This window comes from Eptatretus burgeri, chromosome 3 (genome assembly GCF_056783735.1).
Source record: "Eptatretus burgeri isolate ZD-2024b chromosome 3, Ebu_testis_v1, whole genome shotgun sequence".
Classification (NCBI taxonomy): domain Eukaryota; kingdom Metazoa; phylum Chordata; class Myxini; order Myxiniformes; family Myxinidae; genus Eptatretus; species Eptatretus burgeri.
Genome location: NC_140963.1, coordinates 59637093 through 59662957, shown reverse-complemented (window position 1 = coordinate 59662957; position 25865 = coordinate 59637093). Strand labels below are relative to the sequence as shown.

The 25865-nt window shown below is 35.3% G+C and overlaps 2 protein-coding genes across 11 annotated transcripts in view; one reads left to right on the top strand and one right to left on the bottom strand.

Moving 5' to 3' along the window:
- The window catches only part of COASY (Coenzyme A synthase), an 80804-nt gene extending 78854 nt beyond the window's left edge, over positions 1 to 1950 (bottom strand). For 2 of the 6 annotated variants that reach the window (XM_085873617.1, XM_085873619.1), the window contains exon 1: positions 1743 to 1929. The gene's annotated coding sequence lies outside the window, so the exon portion shown is untranslated. Of the gene's footprint in view, positions 1 to 1164; positions 1287 to 1742 lie in introns of those variants that run through there. The other 4 variants (XM_085873620.1, XM_085873614.1, XM_085873616.1 and 1 more) reach the window with 4 other exon arrangements.
- GTF3C3 (general transcription factor IIIC subunit 3) overlaps positions 1 to 25865 on the top strand; it is a 185661-nt gene that overhangs the window by 90861 nt on the left and 68935 nt on the right. For 2 of the 5 annotated variants that reach the window (XM_085873608.1, XM_085873611.1), the window contains 3 exons: positions 22203 to 22332; positions 22962 to 23128; positions 24444 to 24567. In XM_085873608.1, the coding sequence (XP_085729734.1) occupies positions 22203 to 22332; positions 22962 to 23128; positions 24444 to 24567 (421 nt within the window). Of the gene's footprint in view, positions 1 to 2084; positions 2326 to 15398; positions 15484 to 22202; positions 22333 to 22887; positions 23129 to 24443; positions 24568 to 25865 lie in introns of those variants that run through there. The other 3 variants (XM_085873609.1, XM_085873610.1, XM_085873612.1) reach the window with 3 other exon arrangements.

Genomic DNA, 25865 nt, shown 5'->3' with positions numbered 1-25865 from the left:
ACAAGGTCACGAACTTAGAAAATTTAGAATTTTGACATAAAAATCATACGACCGCCCAAACTTTGAGAGCTTGGATGACAATATTTTTTATGCATAATCTTGAGGTCATTCCCCACCTAAAGTCTTCAAACCATTTTGCTCTATCTCGAACACCTTGCCCGTGGCGCCCCCTTCAAGTTTGTTTTTACGCTGATTTCAACAAAGTATGGATAATCCGAGGAGTGCGAGATGCCATATAGCCTTCTTCTTCTTCTTCTTTCGGCTGCTCCCGTTTGGGGTCGCCACAGCGGATCATCCGCAGTGATTTGGCACATGTTTTACGCCGGATGCCCTTCCTGACGCAACCCTGGTCGCCTCTTACGACACAGGGATATGGTACACCTATTTTAACCGGGGTATACACCGGCCCATTATATTGGTACTCATTTCGCCGACCTCGGAAGGATGACAGGCTGAGTCAACCCCCTGGTGTATTAATTCAGTGGCCCAACGGGGCTTGAACTCAGGACCTTTTGGATCCCAAGCCGCTGCCCTAACCACTGCGCCAACACCAGGCTTTTTGAGATGCCATATAGCCTATATGCCGTTATATTGTTCCTGGAATGTTGCAGAGGAAGTTTTGCACCAAAGGTCATAATCCTTGACCTTTAAAGGTCATAAAGGTCAAATTTTCAAAGTTGTGGGAATCGAACCGGGTTTTCGACCTTCTTTGACGAACTAACTGCAATAAGCTATAGCACGTATCCTGTTTCCTTATTTTAATGTCCACAACATTGTTTTGTGACCTTTAAAGGTTATGCAAAGGTCAAATTTTGAAAGTTGTTGAACGAAACCGGGTTTTCGACATTTTGCAGCTCATAACCTGTCACTTGTACCACATCATGTTGATCATTTTTATAACTTGGTCAAACATTATCACATTGTCTTATCCTTGACTTCTGAAACAATCTACATAGTCAAATACTGCTCGTGGACCATCATCGTCTTCAGACTTGTTCCTTTTGTTCTGTTGTGTCCTGATCCGTTTAATGCTGTCATTCTTCCATGAGCATTGACTTTGTATTTATTAATTTTTTTAAAGCTTGTGAAGTACACAACCAAAAAACACACACACACAGTCACACTCACAAACAGTCACACTCACACTCTCAGTCAAACACACACCTTTTAAAAAAGATGACCACACACGTTCAGGTTGTGAATGTAAACGGGAAGAAATCAGGTAGTAAGTTATCAATCCAGAACGTTCTGCACCCGCATCATTTCTTCTTCTTCTTCTTATTCTTATTCTTATTCTTATTCTTATTCTTATTCTTATTCTTATTCTTATTCTTCTTATTCTTCTTCTTCTTCTTCTTCTTCCTCCAAAACAATGCAGGCGAAATCTGGAAGATGTCACCACCTTTCCATAATTAATGTCCCTTTCTCATCCCCCAGCAGCTGTCTTGATTTACAAAAAATATATCGCGATGATTTAGACCAACTGGACACGTAAGTTTTTTTTTTTTTAAGTATAAAAATTAATTATAAGCCATCGAAAGAATGAGAGGCCAGTTAAGGTGAGAATATACTTTTACACCGCCTGCTACACCGCCATTCCACACCGCCATTCCACGACCTCATGGAAGATGCTGAAAAGATCACGAAGCGAACTTAAAATAAGGTGGTGCTCGAATGTCGCAAGGCCCCTTCCCTCATATAAGTTCCACAAAGTCGAGTTCGATCGAAGTTAAAAGACTTACTGTGAACTGTTAATCTCGAAACACACTCCGATGGGTTTAAATGTGAACTCGACCTGTGTAGAAGGAAGTGCGCGATCGTGACACGAACTTTTTTGTTTTTTCTTCAATAAATTTCATTTCTCTCTCGGTTTTAAACGTCTGGGTACATTTCGGACGACTAATGTGTTTACATAATGGGAAAAGGGTACGTGAGAGTCGAGTTTCCGTTTCCACTCTCTGCACAAGGGAAAGTAAAAATAAATAACAATTTACATATATTTGTATGTGTGACACACGAAACACAGGGACATTTACAAAAAGCGAAATAGATCCAGAATTCAATGATTCAACTTTGAGTTGTTCAACCGTGAGTAGAAAACAACAACAACAACAGGAAATGGGAAAAAAATCCAGGCGAATATTGATTAACGTCGAACAATTGGAATGTGTGAGTTATATAATAATAATAATAACGGTTCTGAGTGAAATCAGGGGGTTCTGAGTGAGTGAAATCGGGATGGCGTCCATAGACGCAGATCTCTTGAGATATTTGAAAGGACAGCTGTCTTTCGAGGAGTTCGAGCGAAGACACGATGTGGACAAGGTGAGTGTGGGGTGCTGTGTTCTTGTGATGTGGTGTGTTCTTGTGGTGCGGTTTGTTCTTGTGCTGTGCTGTGTGCTGTATTCTTGTGATGTGGTGTGTTCTTGTGGTGCGGTTTGTTCTTGTGCTGTGCTGTGTGCTGTGTTCTTGTGATGTGGTGTGTTCTTGTGATGTGGTGTGTTCTTGTGGTGCGGTTTGTTCTTGTGCTGTGCTGTGTGCTGTATTCTTGTGCTTTGCTGTGCTGTATTCTTGTGCTTTGCTGTGCTGTATTCTTGTGTTGTGCTGTGCTGTATTCTTGTGTTGTGCTGTGCTGTGCTGTATTCTCGTGTTGCGCTGTTTTCTTGTGTTGTGCTGTGCTGTGTTGCGCTGTATTAGTGTGCTGTGCTGTATTCTTGTGTTGCGCTGTTTTCTTGTGTTGTGCTGTGCTGTGCTGTGTTGCGCTGTATTCTTGTGTTGCGCTGAATTAGTGTGCTGTGCTGTATTGTGCTGTGCTGTATTGTGCTGTGTTGTGCTGTATTCTTATGCTGTGCTGTATTCTTGTCCTGTGTTGTGCTGTGCTGTGCTGTGTTGCGCTGTATTCTTGTGTTGCGCTGTATTAGTGTGCTGTGCTGTATTGTGCTGTGTTGTGCTGTATTCTTATGCTGTGCTGTATTCTTGTCCTGTGTTGTGCTGTGCTGTGTTGTATTCTTGTGTTGTGCTGTATTTTTGTGCTGTGTTGTATTCTTGTGTTGTGGTGCTGTGCTGTGCTGTTTTACTCTTGTGTTGTATTCTTGTGTTGTGGTGCTGTGCTGTGCTGTTTTACTCTTGTGCTGTATTCTTGTGTTGTCCTGTCCTGTGCTGTGCTGTGCTGTCTTGTGTTGTGCCCATTTCAGCTTTATCGCATCATCTCGCTCCTTCCTCCAAAGTGATCTCTCCATGTAAATTAATAATTGTACATTTTGTTGCCTGAAATCAAACACTTGTTTTAATAAGACATTTTAAATAAATTTCCCCTTTTAAAACTTTGCTGCTTCATTGGTGTCATCATCTTCCCATAAGGTTGCCTGCCATTGATCTCCACCTCTCTCTTTCGTGCTTCTTCTCTTGCACACTCCACATAGGTTTTTGTGCTTCCCTTGCACACTCTGCATAGGTCAACTGCCTCCAGTCCATTACATCCGCCATCCGTCTTCTCCACTGCCTCCCTCTCCTACATTTTCCATCGATATCTCCTCCGATAACTGTCTCTGTCCACCATATGCTCTAATGATGTGACTGAAGTATTGTATTGTTCTCTCTTTGATGTTCTGCACTAATTTTCTTTTCTCCAACCATTTCCATCACTTCCTCGTTGGTCTTCCTGTCTGTGTAGGATATGCGGTACATCCTCCTCCATGTCCACGTATAAAATGCATTCAGCTTATCAATTGTCTCTGTTGTCCATGTCTCTGCCACATATAACAAAAATGACAAAATCGAGCCCCTCGCCATTCTTTTCCTAAGATTCAGGTTCAGCTTCCTTGACGTTGGCATGACGTTCATTTTAACATTTCAGATCTCACTATCACATCTCCCACCATCTGTGAAAATCTGTCCCAGTTATGTGAACCTTTTCACTTATTCCAGGACTTGTCCACCTCCTTCAATTTCCACTTCCGGGGTTACATCTCTGTTTATCACCATTGTTTTCGGCTTCTGCGCATTCATTGTTAATCCATTTTCTCACTCCTTACTATCACTTTATTGACAATTTCTGGTGGTGCCTCTTCTGACTCTGCAATCAATGTACACTCATCTGTGTATCTCAAGTTGTTCATGTTCAACCCACCAATGCTGCAGCCTTGTAGAGCTATGTCTCTGAAGATAGCTTCAAGACACAAATGGAGCAGTTTTGGGGACATAACACATCCCTGGCATGCTCCTCTTTTGTTTGGAAAGCTGTTCTTTCAAACCATTATTATGTCAGTAGGGTGAATATACTGATTCTGGCTCACTTTTCCCCATGTAAATGAATGGGGGATTTTCAGCGATTCATATTTTTTTTTCCCTAAAAATAAACCTCCTTTTTATCCCAAAGTATATTTATTTGTCTCCCCTTTTAACTGAGGGGCACTCTTTTAAAATAACCAATGCAATAAGATAAAGATTTGTTCAAGGTGATTCTAAAGAAATATCTGAAACATGTAAGCCGAGGGACACTCTTTTTAGCAGCGTCTCGCATAGCGAACGCTGCTCAGAGAGAGCTCGGCGTTGTTCTTGCTCTTGTTCATCTTGTTCTTCTTCTTGTGAAGACAAACCCTAATCTCTAGTACTTGGCTTTTGTATATACAAGATCCGGATCTCCTTAAATACTGAGTACATGTACACACATCCTCACATAGACGGTGCCTTTTGAGAGCGTCTATCATGAACTTTTAAATATATTCGGACATATGCTTTAAAGTTTCGAAAAGTTCACGTTACTATTTAAAGATTATTCCATTTATCGTATTGTAATTTCGTAAATACATTATTTATTTCGTAAATACACGATATATTGTAAATACGTAAATACATTATGACGCGTTTTGCTATTGGCTTAATGAAGGCACATGACGAAATATCGGAAGTTGTTGTTTTTAAAAATTATTTAAAAAAAAATTATTATTTTTTTTTTTTTGGCCGACAAAACCTTGAGGACGCTGCTCGTGGACACATTTGTCCTTGTTCAAATAACCAATGCATATTGTTTAGCTCACTCAATGAACCAATAATGATTTGTTCATTCTCAAATTCCTTCAATCGTTTAATTTTCTTTGCACAATAATCCCCATCGAAAATATTTAAAAATAAAATATTTGAATCTTTATATTTTTTAAGATACCCCTTTTGTGCCAGTATGAAATGATAAACTTCTCCTAATGCTCTTGTTTGACCACCTCCTGAGCCACATACCAGTTTGAGATTATAGTAAATTGTTTTTTCATTGTTCAATTGACAACCATCAAAGTTTTCAGTCCATTCAAGGATATTAATTTTTTTTCTTTACATCCTCTAACTTACTAGTTTTTAAATTGATTCGCTTATTTGTTTTATTTACCTTTGTTTTAGTTATTTTTTTCAATAAGACATTTGATATTTTTCACATTCATTTTGTTTTCCATTTATATACCAAGACTGAGATTTGCTCCACTCTTTAGTTTGATTAATATTTGGTTTGACCATTTATATATTGTGAAAAAACACCGCGTAGCCCTTAAAAACCCTAACCCATCTTCCCATCGTTAAAACACAATCTATTATATACACTCTATCATACAATATCCATATGGAATACAATTTATTCCATTATCGAAAATAAATCTCTTATCATCAAAGGCTCCTAATGCCTTTTTATTTACTTCTTCACTATATATCTTATGTTTATAACTTCTTATTGTATTCATTTTCCTATATTCTTCTTTCTTATTCATCAAACAATTATAATTTCTAAAAGTTATTGATTTCTTTATTACATATTTCTTTATTCCTTTTAACCGCTTATCAATCTGATCACCATACTTATATGCATATGCCTTTGCTCTCAATCCAACAAGCTCACTCATTACTTTTCCACCCAACTCATCCTTAAACTTACTAATAACCTTTTCATTCTTTATTGAAAATAACTCTCTCTTCTTACTAAAATTACTTGTATCATATACTCCAATATTTTTCTTCATATCTTTATAAACATCATCAGTTTTTATATCTTGGATAAAACGATCAGTGCCCATATACAACAATGAAACATTTTCACCATACTCTTTCTTTAAGTCATTATACAAATAATTATACATCAATATCTTTGATAAATCAAGAACTGCTGTTCCAATATAAATTGGTTTATCCATTACAATACTTTCCTTTTCAATATGAATAGCAGAAAAGTTCTCTGAAAAAACTTCTTCTCTCTTAAAACTTGGTTTATTTATCAATCTGGATCTGGATCTGGATCTGGATAAAATCACAAACTGGTCCAACACGTGGAACATGTCTTTCAATCCAGACAAATCTCACACTCTCACGATGTCTCTTCGAAAGGACCATTTAGAAAACCCCCCCCATCCACTTTCTCAACAATCCTCTGGAAGAAGTCTTTTCTTTCAAGCTTCTGGGTCTCACTATCTGCCATGACCTTTCCTGGGAAAGTCACATTTCCAACCTCGCCTCAAAAGCCAGTCGCCGACTGGGAATCCTCCGTCGTGCAAAGTCCTTCCTCGGCCCTCTTGAGCTCCTGACCACTTACAAAGCTTTTGTCCATAGCCTGATGGAGTACTGCTCTCCCCTCTGGGCTGGTGCTCCTGCCTCCCACCTTTCTCGGCTTCACGCTGTCGAAACCAGGGCATTTAAGATCATCGGCATCTCCCGCAATGAAGCTGAGTCTTTGGGCCTCTCACTCAATCACCGCAGGTTGGTCGGTGGTCTTTCTGTCTTCTACCGACTCCTCTCCAGTCTTGCCCCCCCTGCTCTCTCTGCGATTTGTCCCCACCACATTTCCACAGGGCGCTCAAGGTCCGCCAACAACCCCCTTCTGGTAAAACTACCAAAATCACGAATCACTGCTCATCTTCACTCTTTCATTCCTCTTTTTTCCCGCCTTTGGAATAAACTTCCTCACTCTATTCTTTCCCATTATTCCCTCCAGGCTTTCAAAACAGCTGTTCACCACCACCTCTTATCTCCCCCCATCCAAATCCTCGATCTTTTCTACCCCTGATAATCCACCCAAGCCCACTTCCTTCAATTCCCCTGCTTTCCTTCCTGAAAGTCCCTGTAATGTCCATCTTCTCTTCGCCATGTTCCCCGTCCCATCCCCATCTCTCTCCCTTCCACAGTTCACCTAATGTGTCTGTTCCCCACTGTTTTATCCCTTCCACTCCCGCCCCTCTTGTCTCATGCCTCCTTGCTGTGAGTTGTGTGTTAGCTCTCATACGAGCCTCGACCAAGGTATACAAAAAAAAAAAAAATCTCGAAGCTTCTTTCCAAGATGTTGCAAATCTAATGTTTTGCCTGTTTCTAACATTCTCCATTGTCTTTCCAAAGACAGCATTATTCATCAATTTATAGAATTCCCCTTCAAATTTTACTTTTGTATTTGTTCTCATATCTGTATTGAATTTAATATACTTTTTCATCCAAGGACTTTGTTTAAATTTTAAAACTCTGAATTTTAGCTACTCTCATTCCTTCTCTCAAAAACTGTTTCAAGCTTCTCTGATGCAAAACATATTCCTCTTTATCATAGAATGTTGTTAATAACTTTTCTGTTGATTTGCCTTTAATATTAAAACTTTTATGATAATCACTTAACCATTCTTTGGGGTTTCTTTCTCACATGCAAAAGGAAGGTCTTTATGCTTATTATGAAGATCACTCGGGTACCTCAAATCAACTTCAAAATAATAACCTTCTTCTTCCTCATTCAATTCCTCTTGAGAAGAAATAACAATATTCATCAAAGCTTTTCATAATCCTTTTCTTCCACCTACTCTAATTTACCATGAGGCAGAGATTGAGACATTGCCCATCCATACAAATTATTAGCATCAAAATACATCAAATAATTACTATCTTTTTCATTATCATAATTTGGAAGATATTTATTATTTGCTTTAGCATATCTTTTTGAACATACTTGTGATATTCCACATCTCTTAGACTTCTCAATCATCAAAAGCATATCTACATCACTGATTAAATCTATATCTTTTTTTGTCATTTTTAACATTGCACTCCAAGCTAAACCAGGAGCTGTGAAATAGTGGGCAGGATCCCAATCCATAACAATTTTTATTATGACAGAGTGATCTAAAAGCTTCAAACACATCAGCTAACAATAAAATATCTGTTTTTAGATACAAATCATGATATTCTCCAAGGTTCTTTATCTTAAATATTTCCCAAATTTCTGGTGCGTGTTTATATTCCTTATCACTGAGCTCTTCCTCATAAAGGTTATTATAGAAACTTTCTTTTGAAGGAAGTCGTGTTTCTATAAATCTCATAAATGAATCCATATAATCATAAGGATAAATTCCCTTACTTGTAAGAATTTTCTCTTTACTTTGAATTTTATTCCTTGTTTGAATTCCCTCTTTAATCAGAATTTCATCTTTAATCAGAATTTCCTCTTTAGTTAGAATTTCATTCATTGTTTGAATTTTCTTTATAATCTGAATTTCATCTTTAGTTAGAATTTCTTCATTAATTTCCTCATCAATTAGAATTTCCTCTTTACTTTGAATTATCTCTTTAATCTGAATTTCCTCTTTCGTTAGAATTTCCTCTTTTGGAAAGAATGAATTAAGATTTGGAAAAGAGTCCGTGGAGCTTAGATTTGATGCGAGGTTGGCTGGTGGTTTTCCCATAAACTTGTAAGAATCTAGAAACCTAATACGAGTTAAAGGTTTTGTGAATATCATTTTTGTAAATGAAATATACTTTTGACTTGTGTTTGTTTTGGCAGAAATATTCCCTGGTGTTTTTGAAAGTTCATTTATAAATAGATGTGTATCATAGTTGGCGCTGTTGTGAAGAAAGACTGGAATAAAAGAAGGAAATTTATGATTAAGATTACAACAGGAATGAACGGGACCTCTATATTTACCAGTAAGATGACAATGATCCCTAACTTTCGACTCCTCAATTTCCTCCTCACAATTATGGCAGATATTATTCTTTCTAAATTGTAATTTTTCTTCTTCGGTTAATTTCATCCGTTCATTTGTTTCTTTCATTAATTTAGTTAGTCTTATACAATCCTTTTCTAATCGTTTTACAAACTCTTATGAAGCTTTTTTTCCACTATAATGTTCAAGTTTGTTATACTTTTCTCCAACAGATGATTTGATATAATAACAGAAACCACAAGGAATATGTTTTTGATATTTATTTGTATATGATTCTTTTGGATTAGGAGAAGCAGTATTTATCTTTTTAAGGATACATTCAAAATCAGCGTATATCACAAATGGGTGCATGATAGATTTATTATAATCTTCAAAAGAAATCTTTTCACCAGGTTTAGGCATTGTAATTACAGCTGATTTATGATTACTACAATATTTTGAATGTTGTTCTAATCGTTCTTTTGTATGAAATGAATTAAGACTGCTTACAAGGATATATTTTGTTTGCTGTTTTGAAGACCTGAGAAGAGATTAATCTTGTAAATTATTGATGTATGTATAATGTGAATTCTTTCCAACACTAAAATATAAAAGATCAATGTGTGTTTCTTCATTTTTATAGTTGTTTGAAATTTTTAATATTTGAACTTTGTTTGTATCCGTTAATCCATATACATGAATAGAAAGATTATTCTTTTTCTCAAATTTAGGAATATCTGTTAGTGGCATTGGGAATTTAAAATCTTTAATGTCCAAGGTATTTTCATATTTCATATATTGTTTTACTCTTTCTGAATTACAATTTGGAGGATGTAAGTGAGCAAGAACAGACCAGAGAAAACATTTATTATCATTGTTGTTAATATTAACAACTGCCTTCTTTAGTTTTATTTATTTTGGTAATTCAATATAAGAAGAAGCTTTTAAGAAGGTTTGATTTTAGAATGTGTATATCTAAAAAGACGTTTTTTTTTCCAATATTAAATCCACTTCCTACCACTGTATTATCAACATCCTCCTCTTGTATTGATAGTTCTTCATAAACCCCACTATTCAAAAAATCTTGAAATGATGTTATAGAATGAAGATCTGTTCTCATATATGGACTTTGTTCTTCATCTTGTCTTTTCATAATCATTTTCACTCCCATATAAAACTTTAATGTTTTCATTTCTTTTCATGCTTTTTAATAACTTTTTCAACATCAGGTTTCACTATTTCAAATGATTCAGCTATTGATGATGGACTGGGTTCTCCAAATTGAAAAATCCTTATTTTTACATTCCCTTTAAATGCCCTATCAGTGTTTTCAATATAATAGTCTCCCTTTACTTTAAACTCATTTTTCTTGTGTTTTTGTGATTGAACGTGATTCTTATAACTTCTCTTCAAAACATCCTTTAAGCAGATATCACAATGTTTTCTTTCCAACTCAAGAGGAGATATTTGATAAAATAGATTAAATGTGTGTTTGTTGGTTCGAAGGTGTTTTTTATAATGTTTATATTCGTGATTACAAACATCGCAGTACGTTGTTTTCACCATATTTATATAATAAAACTTTGCTTAAACTAAAATTTTCTTGATAAAAATTTTGTTTATTTTACAGGTGAATCTGTGCTTAAAACAATTTTATCCTCCAACTTTTTTCACTTGAATACAATGTTTCAAGACACAAAAGACAAGTTTTAATCAATCTCTTCATTTGTAAAAGATACTGAGAAATATGTCAAAGATGTAAAATTGAACAAAGATAAATATAACAACTATTGGATAAAAACAATTATGGAAAATAATATGAGGTCTTCAATTTCCTTCAGTGGAAGGGATTTTAGTATACCTGGAAGAACATCAATTAAAGTATCTCAAGCAAAAGTTTCTCCTCTCCTTCTGGTAATATATTCAAAACTAGAAAAAGCAATGAAACAAGCGAAAGTATCAAAAAATAAAAACCTTATGGATGAAGCTTTAGAAAGAAAAGATAAGACCATCTGTAATATGCAAGGAGAAATTTGTATTTTTTTCAACAACCCTAAAGATGTAAATCCTGATGAAATAAAGGATGTTAATATATCAGGTGAAATGACATTTCGTTCAATAGTAGATAAGGATCATTTTAAAATTACCTTTAATATAAAAAATGTTGTAGTTGAATCTGGTAATGAAAAAAAGTATATAGATATCGATGGTAATATTATTAAATATGAGTCAATATGCAACTGAAAGTAGAGATAAATTTCAGTTTAAGTGAAGTTTTACTTTATAAATATGCTAGACTTTCCTGATTCTCCATATGAAAAATTTGAGAATTGTCCTGCGTGTGAGAGAGTGGGATTAAACACAGAGTCAAAAGCCTATAAACAATGTATATTCTGTGATTATATCTTCTAATTAATGATAATAAAAAAAATTTAAAAGGAAAATAATTATTTTAGATTTACACCAAAAATGAATTACTTTACAAGATTGATTAGAGAAATGAATGTAAAGTATGAGGGTGATGACACACCTTTCCTTACAAGGGAAGAAACTGAATGTATTCGAGAAATGTTCAAAGGATTGTTGTTATATATAATTATTCATGGATGTGATTTTCAGGGAAATATCAACACAAGATATTGCATAAATAAAATAATGGATTATCTTGAAATTAAACCTGAACTTATTAGGATAAAATATAGGGTTTATAAAAAAGTCAACAATAAATTAAATAACCTGTTTTCCAAATATATAAATGAATGATTTTTTACCCATTTGGGAAAATAAGATAAAATTTAACAATCATAAAAATCTTCCAAATTCATTAAGATGTCTCATAGTTGGTTCAAGCGGATGTGGAAAAACCTGCTTACTTTTGAGGATGCCCCTGACTCCCAACTTTTTAGGTTATGATAATTTAATAATTTTCACAAAGTCGAGTTTTCAACCAGAGTATCAAATACTCTCACAAGGTTTTTATGCTGGTCTTCAAAAAGAAGATATAATCGGTTTATTTAAACTTCAAAAAAACCTAAATGATTATAACATTGAAGATATAATTCAACTATTTTGTGATACACAGAGATGTAAAAATAAATCAAAACCGATAACTTGTATTCTTGGTGATAATACGGATGATATACCATCTCCCCAAGATTTGGATAAATCAAAATAGAACCTCGTTATCTTTGATTGTCTTAATGAGAGAAACCAAACAGTAATGGACAGCTACTACACAAGTGGGAGACATTCTTCTTGTAATTGTATTTATCTTAGTCAATCATACTTTCAACTTCCTCGTCATTCCATCAGAAACAATGCTAATACTTTTATTTTATTCAAGTTAAATTCAATAGATATAAACAATTTTTGGAGAGATAATTGTTCTACATTATGTAGTAAAAAGGAAGTTGGGGATTACATGAAGCACACGACTGAAAAATATAAATATATTGTTGTGAACGAAGATGAGATATTAAATGATATTTTTCCAAAAAATAAATGGATACGAAAGAAAGAGCAAGAAGATTTAAGGAACATCAAGAGTTGGTTTCAAAGGTTGTAAAACAACAGGAAGACTTGAAGAAGAAACGCAGACAGAAACTAACGGGCGAAGAAGCATTTGAAAGAAAACAAGAGAAATTTTTTAAACCACTTTTAAAAACTTCCAAAGAAAAAAATTAAAGATGTTTCCACTGTTCCCACAGTAGAATCGACTCCTAAAAAACTTCAAATGTTAAAAGATTTTGATCAAATGACGGAGGAAGAATTAGAGCATTTAGGAGAATTAGAATATGTTGATGAAGGATTATTTCAACAACTGGAAGAGATTAATCAACCCCCTGATTATATTGTGAATGCTCTTCAAAACAATGAATATTCAGCGGAGTCAAAAACCAAAGCAGGGCTCATTCCAACAGAACAACCAGCAATATTTCATCTTCTTCAAGAAAAGGTATTGGGTTCTGCTCAACCCCCTGATAAACTAACTCGAGATTAATGTTTCTTCTCACAAAAGATGGAAGACAGGGTTCAACTGTGAGGGATGAATCAAAGTATATTGATAAACCATTGGATATGAAAAAGAATGATGATAGAGTATATATTGATCTGCTGAACACTCTTAATTATAGGGTTAGTATTTCTGGTAAAAGTAGGAAAAATGAGAAGGAGAAACACATTATTCAGGCTTTAAGTATCCTTGGTTCAGGTATTAATTTTCTTCCAAATGACCCATCGCAATTAGTTCATAGATTGTTATTGTTGTTAGGTAGTAAGAAGGCTGGAAATAATTCTTTTGATGAAGCATCAGCCATTTTATACCAGTTGATGAACATGAAAATAATTAATAAATCCTAATATAAAGACATTTTATCTCGTATTAAATAAGATGAGAAGCACAATCCTGAGTTTTAATTTCACAACAAGCGACCACACATCTTCATTCCCTTATCCACTACAACTTGACCCAACAAAAGAATATGAGGCATCCTTATTGTCCATGGAAACTTATAATACCTTATTTTATATAACTGATAAAAATGACAAGTTTAGTTATAATCCGGGAAGTGGATACAAAACGATAACAGTCTCACCCGGAGCATATGAGATTTCTCAAATATCTTCCGAAATTGCTCGTCTGATGAAAGAACACGGTGATGAACCAAAAAATATTGTTATAGACATTCAAAAACATACTTCAAAATCAACGATTAAACTTAAAAATAACTACAAGGTTGATTTCACAATTTATAATTCATTAAGAGAGTTATTAGGTTTCTCCTCAAAAAAGATTGAAACGAATGGGACGTTTTACAGTGATAATGTCATTCAAATATCCTCAGGAATAAATTCGGTATTCATTCACTGTGATTTGATTGATGGTGCTTATAATGATGGAATAAGAACAAATACAATATTTTCATTCAGCGCATACTCAACCCCCATTGGTTATAAATTCAATATGGAACCCAAAAATCTGGTTTATCTCCAGGTGTCAGGAAAAAACATACACAGAGTAAATTTTAGGATAACCGACCAAGATAATCGTATGATTTCTTTTAATGGAGAAGTTATATCCATCAGAATTCACCTACGTGAAGTTTTCCAATAAATAAATACGATGGTTATTGTGAGGAAACACGAGTTGGGAAAATATAAAATAATTACAGGAGATGGGATGTTCCTTTCCCCATACTACAAGGGTGAAGGTATGTATCTTGGTAGAGGATACGATAAACCTAAGAGACAAAGGGGTGTCGGACATCAATTTAGAGGAGATGGGATAATTGATACTCTAATGGGTATTGGTTCAACTATTCTTAAACATAAAGATCTAATTGGTTCAACTGCTTCTGCTGTGGGAAATGTAGCAGGTGCTGTAAAGAGCATAAAAGATGCCCAAAAGGAATCTCATAAATTACAAGACATTAAAGAAATTCATAAAGGCAAAACTCATTTGTCCCCAAAGAACGACAGAAAATAATTAAAATACTTGGGTCAGGGTTTCAAAAGTTTTAACATCTTTTTTCGTAAATAAATACAAGTATGGAAGCAATTGATAGTCTATGATTTGGATGAGACTATTATCATCTCAAACTCCACGAAAAAAGAGGATTACTTCAAGGTAAATGCAATAACTGGAACAGACTGGAATGCAAATGGGACAAAAAGTTTTGAAATAAATAATCAACAAACTTATTTGAATCTATCCGAAAGTTTCTTGTGTAAATTTGCATTCACTAATGCTGGGAATAACACAAACGCTACACTCGTAAATGATTTCTTCTGGAAAATGTTTGATAGTGTTCGTTTGTACATTGGAACACAAGAAGTTGAAGCGGTTGATTATGTCTCTGCTGTATCTGAAATGATGAAATTTACCCTATATACATTCAGTGATAGAATGGGAAAGGGGGCTGTCGAAGGTTTTATTCTTGATATGTCAACGGGAACAACCACAGACCCTGGATATACTCAAAGGAAAGGAACGTTTTCTGATGATACAAAAGCATTTAATAGTTTTACTGTGGCAGTTCCTTTTAAAGGTATATTTGGATTTTGGGATCATGATAAAGTTCTGTATGGTCTTAAAATTAGATTTCAACTACAAAGGAATGATAATGAAAATAGATTACTTTTTGGTGTTGCTAGTGCTTTTGGTGATCAGAATAAATTTGTAATTGATGAAATGAGTTGGTATATTTGTGAATATACTCCTAATCTTAAAACAGAAGAGGTGTTGAATAGAAGACTTAACTCAAAGAAACCACTCAGTGTATCATACCTCAAAAGAAGATGTCAACACGTTAAACTAAACCAAACCACTTACACGTGGAATTTGGGTGTTCTGGAAGGAAAGCCACGATATCTGTGGATCATTTTTTAAAAACCAGATGGCGATACTGCTACTGATAAGAATAATGCATTGAGTGATAATGCTAAGGTGAAACAACTTCGTGTTTCTCCAGATGGAACATTTTATCCATGAGATGGATTGGAAATGAATTGGGAAAAAAATGATTTTGCTGAAGCATACAAGTCTTACCAAAAGGTGTGTGAAAGTAATGGAAATAAAGAACCTATTTTGGATATGACAGCATTTAAAAGTTTTATACAATCTATGCGTTTGACCTGAATGCTCAAAAGGAAACTATAAAGTCTAATCGAGTGGATACTTCCCTATACATTGAAAGAGGAGAGAGTGAAGAAGTTGATGCATATTGTTTGCTTTTGGAAGAAACAATTGCAGATTAATACAGATAATGGTGTTGTGATTAGTCTCACATAATTTTTTTGTTCAATAAATGAGTGGCAAAGTACCAACTGGGGTATATGTTAATCAGATCAATCTTCATAAACTATCATCTTGTGTTCAAAATCAAAAGCCTTGTACGATTGACGTTGATACAATTCAGAGAAAAGGAGCAGTAAGAATTGATGTTTTGCTCACAAGAGAACAGGTTAAAATCTTGAACGATACTGGCTCACTTAAAATTAAAATGATAAAACCTATGTTGAAAAAATATTCAATAAGAGAGACGAGTGGAGGATTTCTCCCATTTCTAATTCCTTTATTTGCTGGTTTAAGTGCGGTTGGAGCATTGACGGGTGGTATTTCAACAGCGGTGAAAACTGCCATCGAAAGGAAGGCTCAACTCCGGGCTCAAAAATAATTGGAAAGACATAACAAAGAGTTGGAGAAACAAATTAGTGGAAGTGGTGTAATTGTAGATTTTGCTGAAAAACTTGAAGGTCTGCCTGATAAAGTGAGGTTGTTAGTTGGAGATGTGCTTTCTTCTATCACACAAGCAGGTGTAAAATTAACTAAAAGAGGTAATGGATTATATCTTTCTAATAAATAAATGAGCATTGATGAGTGGTTTAAAGAATTTGGAAAGAATACAACATCAAATTTACAACTTGTCAAATATTGTAAGAAATTAAAAATTCATAATGTGGTTATTTGTATGAGAGATGAATTACCAAACGTGCCTAAACATACAAATAATATTATTATGAACTTAGAAGATAATAATGGGAACGGTTCTCATTGGGTTTGTATTTTTAAGTCAAGACAAATATTATTTTGATAGTTTTGGTCTTCCACCACCTGTTGAAGTCATAAAATTCTTACACAATGTTGTTTATCAAACATTTCAAGTCCAAGAATTAAATTCCAAGTGTTGTGGTCAATTATGTCTATATGTGTTATTTCAACTCAACAAAAATAAATTTTTTAATTAAATTATTTTTAATGTAATATAAACTAGCATAACCCGTGCTCTGCGCGACATGTTGGGGTGGGTGTGTTTGAGAAAGGAACTGATGCAGAGTATCAGTAGTAATTTTACTTTAATGCAGTAAGTGGAATACGATTTCACCGTTTCAGAACCATTTTATTTACTCTTCTTTTTTGTACCATGCACCTCATATGGTCTTTGAGATAATGTAAGCCGAATAACACGTGACTTGAGCGCAGAACAAAGTCGAAGATAGCGCGACACGAAACCACAAACTCGGAAATAGTATATAAGATGACTTATGTTGGTAAAGATGGTTCTATCTTTGGTGTATCCCAAGAACTGGATATTGATTTATCAAATTATTACACAAAGGCACAGGCTGAATGACATAAATATAATATAACCAAAAATATTAATATGAAAAATGCTTATAAATTAAAAAATTATCCAACCCTGACTGACGCGAATGACTTGGTGAGATTAAGTGATTTATCACAATATATATCCTTAAATAAAACGGCCGTGTATTCCAAAGATAGAGAAGTGTTGATTTTATCTCCAGGTCATACAGAATTCACAGTTCGAATTAAAATAAATTTTTATAAAGAAGGGCGTATCGTTTGTATGAGAATAGAACAATGGGGGTATGATATGAATGATTTAGGGTATAATTGGTCATTTAAAATTGACCAAAAGACCTGGAACAATTAAATCAGTCTCGTAAGGAAGAATATTATCCACTTGGTATAGAGAATGAGTTTTGTGGAGCCACAATTAGTAAACAACAAATAAAAATTTAATAAGGGTAAATATAATAATGGTTTTGTCCAAGTTTATATCATGAAAAAACAGGATTATATATAATAAGTAGGGAAATACAAAATGATTTAACTATGGGAAGATGGGGAGGAGTTTCGTGTCATATTATTCTAACATATATTTCTAATACATAAATGACGGCAAGAAGGCTTCAAGAAAATTATAATTTCTGTGTCCAAGCATACCTTCAAGAAAAGAGTGTTCGGTATTTTAATAAATATGTTCTACAACATAAGAATGAGGTCTTTTCAATAAAAGATTGGCATTATGCTGATGTTGATAAACCAACAACTTTGGATTAAATAAGAATGTTAAATAATGAAAAAATTATAAAGTTAAGAAAACGTAAGGCTCTTTTAGAAATTCAAAAGAAATTTTATTGGTTTCCTGTTGTAAAAAAAAAATATCTTGGATACAGGAATAACAAGAAATCCTGATGAATATATGTATGATATTCTATGGGGTGTAAGCGATTCAAGGATAGTAAGGGACGAGGAAGTTCAAGAGAGAGAAGAGGAGGAAAAGGAGAAGGGAGGAAGGAGGAGAGAGAAGAGAGAGAAGGAGGAGAGGGAGGAAAGAGCGAGACTGAATGAATATGGAAACCATTGAGATGAAAAAAAGATTGGGGGTATTACAGAAAATAACTCAACCCACCGAGGAGGAAAACAAAGAATTGACAAGTCAAATTTCAATACTTTCGATAAGACTATTGTCATCAGCAAGATTAGATATTGATTTTAATTCAAGTTTTTCATTTTTTTTTCTTAAATAAATGGAGGAGAGAGTGAAGGCATTTCTAAGGATTCATTATGTTTTAAAAATTAAGATTCAAATGTGCATGTTGGAAACTAAAAAGGTTTTCGCACTCTGTAGGAATTTTCTCATAAATAAATGAGTTATTGTCTCGAATGTAAAAAGAAAAGTAATACTAAAAATATTTCATATTTTAAAAGTAAAAATAACAGGGTTATACAAAAAGGTATATGTTCGGTGTGTGGTTCAAAAAAAAATCAATTTATCTCCAAACACAAACGAGGAGGAGATATACAAAAGTTTTTATCAGGAAGTAAATTTACAACTACTGCAATACCAGGGGAATTACATCTCCCAGGGTCTTCTTTCTGTGGTCCAGGCACAAACTTGGATAAAAGATTAGATGAAGCAGACAATCCTAAATCATGGAGTAAGCCCATCAATAGGGTTGTTGAAGTGTGCATGAGACACTATATTGATTATGGGAATACCACAACTTTGGAAGAAAAGCATGAAGCCGATAGAGAAATGTTGTATAATTTGTCTCTCATTCAAAATCCCACCTTGAGAGAAAAAGTTGATAGGTTCATCGTGAAGAAGATGATCAGTGCTAAATTGAAACTTGGACTTGGAAATTCAAAAAACTTATAGACTCTAATGATATCATTAATATTGAAGAGCAATTAGCTGATGAATTGCATAAACCAATATTCACAAAGTTTCGTAGAAGGAAGGTTTATTCCAAGGAAGTTGATTATATCTGGTCCGCTGATTTGATTGAACTCAATAATGATAAGGGGTACAATTATGCTTTACGGTTATTGATTTGAGGAGTAGATACGCATGGGTTTTCCCTTTAAAAAACAAAACAGGTAATACTCTTATGTTAGCCTTTCAACAGATATTTAATAAAAGTAAGAGAAAACCTAAAAAATTGTGGACTGATGAGGGTAGAGAGTTTTATAACAAGACATTTATGAATTTTCTAAAAAATAACAGTATTACATTATACAGTACCTTTAATGAAGGGAAGGCCGTTGTTGTTGACCGTTTTAATCGTATCTTAAAAGAGAGACTATATAAAAAATTCACACAACTCGGTTCACAACAATGGTCATCTTCTATTCAGGATATTGTAGATAAGTATAATGACACGATTCACATGTCAACGAATATGAAACCATCAGAAATATTTACAAAATTAAAATATGAAAAAGAGATTAATGTCAGAAAACCTAAGTTCAAAGTTGGTGATATCGTAAGAATATATAGGTGGAAATGTCATTTTGAAAAAGTTTATATTAAACGATGGATGAACGAACTTTTTAAAATTGTTGATGTAATAGATACGGTTCCTTGGACTTATAAGATATATGATTTAGAAGGGGTAGAGATTTTAGGTTCATTTTATTCACAGGAATTACAAAAGACAAAACTAAGCAGATAATACCCATGGGAGCAATGGGTTGGCCCTTCACTCCCTCCTACTATACACCTTTGTGGGCACTCGAGGGCCAAGTCCGAGGTGTATAACAGTATATAATGTGTGTGCAATGGGAGCAATGGGTTGGTGCTTCACTCCCTCCTACTATACACCGTTGTGGACACTCGAGGGCCAAGTCTGAGGTGTATAACAGTATATAATGTGTGTCAAGGGGGACGTTCTTAGATCTGTGAACCCCAAACACAGAATCCTCAACTGAATAGTCAAGGCTTAACGTGTGTGTGTGTGTGTGTGTGTGTGTGTGTGTGTGTGTGTGTGTGTGTGTGTGTGTGTGTGTGTGTGTGTGTGTGTGTGTGTGTGTGTGTGTGTGTGTCTCAACCCTCACATTCAAAATCTCAACCCCAACCCCCCAACCCTTCGTCAACACAATGTCTTTTTCAAAATGAAATTTCCACCGATATATATTTTTTACGTTTTTTTTTTTCTCTTCTTCCAATTCTGTCTTTTAAGGCTTTCAGGTTTGATGAAGAAGAAAGAAGAATATAGGAAAATGAATACAATAAGAAGTTATAAACATAAGATGTATAGTGAAGAACTAAATAAAAAGGCATTAGGAGCCTTTGATGATAAGAGATTTATTTTAGATAATGGAATAGATTGTGTTCCATATGGATATTGTATGATAGAGTGTATAGAATAGATTGTGTTTTTACGATGGAAAGATGGGTTAGGGTTTTTAAGGACTACCGCCGTGTTTTTTCACAATATCTAAATGGTCAAACCATGTATTAATCAAACTAAAGAGTGGAGAACATCTCAGTCTTGGTATATAAATGGAAAACAATGAATGTGAAAAATATCAAATAAGTCTTATTGAAAAAATAACTAAAAGGTAAATAAAACAAATAAGCGAATCAATTTAAAAACTAGTAAGTTTGAGGATTTAAAGAAAAAAATTATTATCCTTGAATGGACTGAAAACTTTGGTTATCAATTGAACAATGAAAAAACAATTTACTATAATCTCAAAATGATATGTGGCTCAGGAGGTGGTCAAACAAGAGCATTAAGAGAAGTTTATCATTTCATAATGGCACAAAAGGGGTATCTTAAAAAATATAAAGATTCAAATGTTTTATTTTTAAATATTTTAGATGGGGATTATTGTGCAAAGAAAATTAAACTATTGAAGGAATTTGAGAATGAACAAATCTTTTCGGTTCAATGAGTGAGCTAAACAATATGAATTGCTTCTTTGAAAAAGTGTCCCGAGGCTAACATGTTTCAGATATTTCTTTAGAATCACCTTGAACAAATCATATTACTAATTTACTACTTGAACAAATCTTTATCTTATTGCATTGGTTATTTGAAAAGAGTGCCCCTCAGTTAAAAGGGGAGACAAATAAATATACCTTGGGATAGGGGGTTTATTTTTAGGGAAAAAAAATATGAATCGCTGAAAATCCCCATTCATTTACATGGGTAAAAGTGAGCCAGAATCAGTATATTCACCCTGCTCATGTCTCACCACTGCTGATTGATTCCAGTGTAGGTTCTGAATTATCCTTTCGTCATTTCTGTCAATTTCCAGTTTGTCAAAGCATTCCAGAATTTTCTGATGGTAAACTCTGGTAAACTCTGTCAAATGTCTTCCCATAACTTACTAACCAATTAAAAAGCAGTGATGGTAGTTCTTGTTTGTTAGCTCCACTACTGAAGGTTCTGTTCTGTTCTTGCACATGGCAGCTTGGCTGCCGGGTAGCTATCATTTCTTGGAAGCGTGGCTGTGCCGCTGATGCTGTGCCCCTCTACCAGTACACTGGTACTCATTTCGCCGACCTCGGAAGGATGACAGGCTGAGTCAACTCCACCTGATGTTAATTCAGCAGCCAACGGGGCTCAAGCTCAGGACCCTAAAATCCTAAGCCAGCCAGCTGCCGAAGGTGGATGGATGTTATGCTTTCACCCCTGTTTATCTGAATGTGAGTAGGTTATCTCAAAAGGTTTTGGATGGATTCAAATGAAATTTGGTACATTGGTGGGGTGTGTGACAAGGCCAAATTGATTACATTATGGTGAAGATCTGGATCTGGATCTGGATACTAGAATTATTTTCGTGATTCTTCACCATTGAGAGATTTGGCCAAAAACGATCTATAGCACGATATCTCAAAAAGTTATGGCCGGAGTCTGACGAAACTTGGTGGACATGTTGAGTGTGTGACAAAGACGAATTGCTTCTATGTTGGTGAAGATCTGGATTTGGATGTGGATCCTGATACGAGATTGAGGGGGCCAAAAACGATACATGGCATGGTTTTTCAGAAAGTTGTGGGCAGATTATGACAAAACCTAGGTGGACGAGTTGGCTCGGTGACAAGAACAAGCCGATTAGATTTTGGTTGAAGTCTGGATTCAGATCAGCCTATCAGTTTGATACAAAACGTAAACTGTTCAGCCTGGTGGAGGTATGCCATTCTTGTTGTTTTGTTTTTCTTGGTAATTTAGGTGACGGGAGAATTTGAAGTGACAGCCGAGGATGGAGAAGAGAGCATTGAAGATAAGAAAGAGCAGGCAATTCAGGATACAGAAACTCCATCCACATCAGCAACTCATAGAAGAAAAGCAGAACCTATAGGTGAGTACCTGCCAGGACAATGTGGAGCGTTTGTTTATTTCCTTCTTATCACCCTTATCTCATTATAGTAATGCAAAACAAGAGTTTAAAATGAACTAACAGGACTGTTTGGTAGGATCGCTTCTTCCAATGAGCATTTTCTACATAACAAGTGTTATTGTTCTACATATACTGTTTTGATTATCTTCTTCTTTTTCTCTTTTTTTTTTCTTCAATTACATGTAATAATGTACAAGCTCCTCTATTAACCACATACACTCTAAAAAAAGAAAGTTTTATAAACCTGACTTGCAAGGTGATTTGAAAAGAAATTGATTCCAAATTTGCAAGAGGTCATAAAATTGTGAAAACTCTCCTCGGTTGTGTTTCTTTAGCTCGTGTAATTAAATGTTGTAGACTCCACCTGTTTTAAAGGTAATGTGTTCCAACTACATTCAGTTCTTCTCTGATTAAAAAAAAATCTATTTCGTTTCTCTTTTGTGTGTGTTTTTGCCTGGATGTTTGCATTTCTGTCACTGTTTTTTTTTGGATTCCAAATGATTTTGTTTGCCACAGTGTCTGTGGGATTTGCACATCGTCGGACTGGGCCAGACTACTGAGGTTGATCGCCTTTTCTTTCCTTGTGGCAGAGAGTGGTGTGAGCTGGGAGGTACAGAAAGCTTTCAACTCTATTTTGAAGGACAGTATCAGTGAGGAGGAAAAAGAGAAGGATGAGGAGCCAGCGGTAGAGGTTGATATGCAAGATGTGTTTGCCTTTGAAATTGGCTTGCACAGAGAGAACAGACGTCAGATGAAGGCATGTTACCCATCGTTAGGTTGCACATTGATATGGGATGGTCAAACGTAAATGATGAGCCACCAAGAAAACCCATATTTCTGTTGAATGTGTCCATACCAAATTAAATGCTTTAAAACTTTGTGTGGAACTGTCAAATTTGTAGCTGTCATCATATTTGCTGATTGAAGAACACAAATTTGCCAATAACAACTGTGCATTTCCTTTCACAAACATGTTTGTGTTTAAAGTGAACTACTGGAATTTTTATTTAAAGTCAGAATTACTAGATCTGAAGACTTGGATTTTTTTTTGTTTGTTTACATCATTTTAAGTGGACACGAGTATGCAACTTGTTCAACTTCAATTAATTTTCTGGATTTTTTTTTTTTTGCTGCGATGTCTGATGCAGAATTTTCTGTTGTATTCGTGATATTTGTGACATTTATTGGTTGAATGGAGCGAGTAGCTTCTTATTTAAGAAAAATATCTGTGGAGGGAGCCATATCTTGCCTCTGTGAGTGTCAGATTGGATTTGAAATCTGCATATATGGTCCTCGTGTGAAAATTGTTTGTTCAAAGCAATACTATTTTAGGCTGGCAGGATGGCTTAAAGGAATGCACATTCACTTTCAAGCTGTCTAGCCTGGGTCCGATTCCCGACACAGCTATAAACTGTTATCCCGGTTGTTCACAGGCAGGGTGATTCATTAATGTGTGTGCCATCCCTCGGGCGGATGTTAAACAGGCGTCCCGTCTGCCAGCATTCATCGGTGGACATTAAAGATCCCATGGTGTCCTTCGCAAAGAGTAGGTGAGCCATCCCTGGCACCATGGCCAAATTCGAAATGTCGGGCCTGGCCAGCCAGTTCGTGAAGACTCGGGCCAAGCTTTCCCGGCCGACCCCACAGTGTGGGATAATGGTGGCCATTAAGGAAGGCGAAGAAGAAGCCTGGGTTCGAATCCTGACCTAGCTATAAATTGTCATCCTGTTTCACCATTTTTTTCACATCTTGTTTCACATGCAGTGTGATTCATCAATCTTTGTGCCATCCTTCAGAAGGACGTTTACTGGTATCTCGTCTGCGAGCATTAGTTTGTAGACAATATATATATACACCAAGTAACCTTTGTGAATAGTAGGCAAGCTATCGCCAGCACCATGAACAAATTACAAATTCCTGCCCTGACTTTGAGTTGGAGTGGTGCCCCAACCAGGATTATAGCCTAGTAACTGCTAGGGCAGCACCAACGCTCTGCATATGGCATGGTACATGCTGATGATGATGATGATGATGATGATTGATTATGATGAATATTGTCTTCTACTGTGCAGGAACGAGTCCCTCGCAGCAAGTTACCCAAAGCCCTTCGTGGCCTCATGGGTGAAGCCAATATCCGTTTTGCCAGAGGAGATCATGAGGAAGCTGTGAAAATGTGCATGGAAATCATTCGGCAAAGTAAGCTTAAATTGGTTAATGAACAGCAGTTGCTTGGCCAAAGAGCAAGGCATGTTCATTGGAAGCTGGGGATTTGTACAACTGTTTAAATAATGCATCCAACAAGCAGAGTTTGTTCTAGCATAATAATTTGACCAAAACCTGAAAATATTTCTACTTCCTAATTCCTCTGAGCTTTTCTGATATGCAACTTTATTCTGTTCAATTACATGTCTATTTGTACACATGTACAACTCGCAGTGATTTACATGTCGGATGATTGATTGAATGACCGAGGCCTTGACAACAATCAAACACCACATCAAAATCCAGCATATATCTTTTGTACTTTGTAAAACATATAAATGTACCTATATGCCATAAAGAAGAGAGGTATGAATTAAAGTAAAAGGAAATGGGGATGAGGGATGCACACATGAAAGTATACGTCATGCTTTAACTATTCTCATGAAAGGTTCACCAAACGTGGTGCCTTGTCCATTTTTAATCGTTTTAAAAACTTGCTTTTTCTGCAGCTTTGTACCTTATGAAGCTTTCATTTTTCTATAATCCATTGACACTGATCATGTATTTGATGTCTTTTAATCTCCATGCTACTCAGACTCTTTCTGCAGGTGGGTAATTCTATGAGGCCATGCACATGACCTTTAAAAAATAATAATGTAATTCAGTTTAAATGTCACCTTAATTTGTTGCACATACCTGCAAGTATATGAAACAAACATTCATATACACGGATTTGGCATTCACGGACCCCGCGTATTCCTGGTTTATAAAATGTGACCTGCTTCTACATTTGTGCTTCGTGTATTCGTTGTTTTTTTGTTTGTTTTGATGGGTTTTTTTAACACTTCATGACTGGTATTTTGTATATCCACCGCCACTGATATTATTTCAGCCTGGGAATTCTACAGAAACCTGTTCTCTCTTATGCACAGATTCATCCCATGTCATCTTTATTTATCTAACCCATCCTCCCACTCTTGGTACTCTGAATTCTGTGGTGAGGCACTTGCTTTTAAAACAACTTGCATTCTCCTCCTGGAAGGGAAATCTGACTGAAGGCAAACTCAGATCATTCCACAAATTCTTCAACAAGTGTGTGTCTACTCTCAGGAAAGCTAGAACACAACATTTGTCCAATCTCAAGAATGAGCTTTAAAACTTGTCTCCCCCTCTAAAACCTGGTGTTGTCTTGTCAAGTTTGTTTCTGGTGTATGCTCCCCTTCCATCCCTTCCCTCACTTCCACATCTGGACCTTAACCAAAGTCTCATCAGCTTGTTCTTGTCACTTTGCC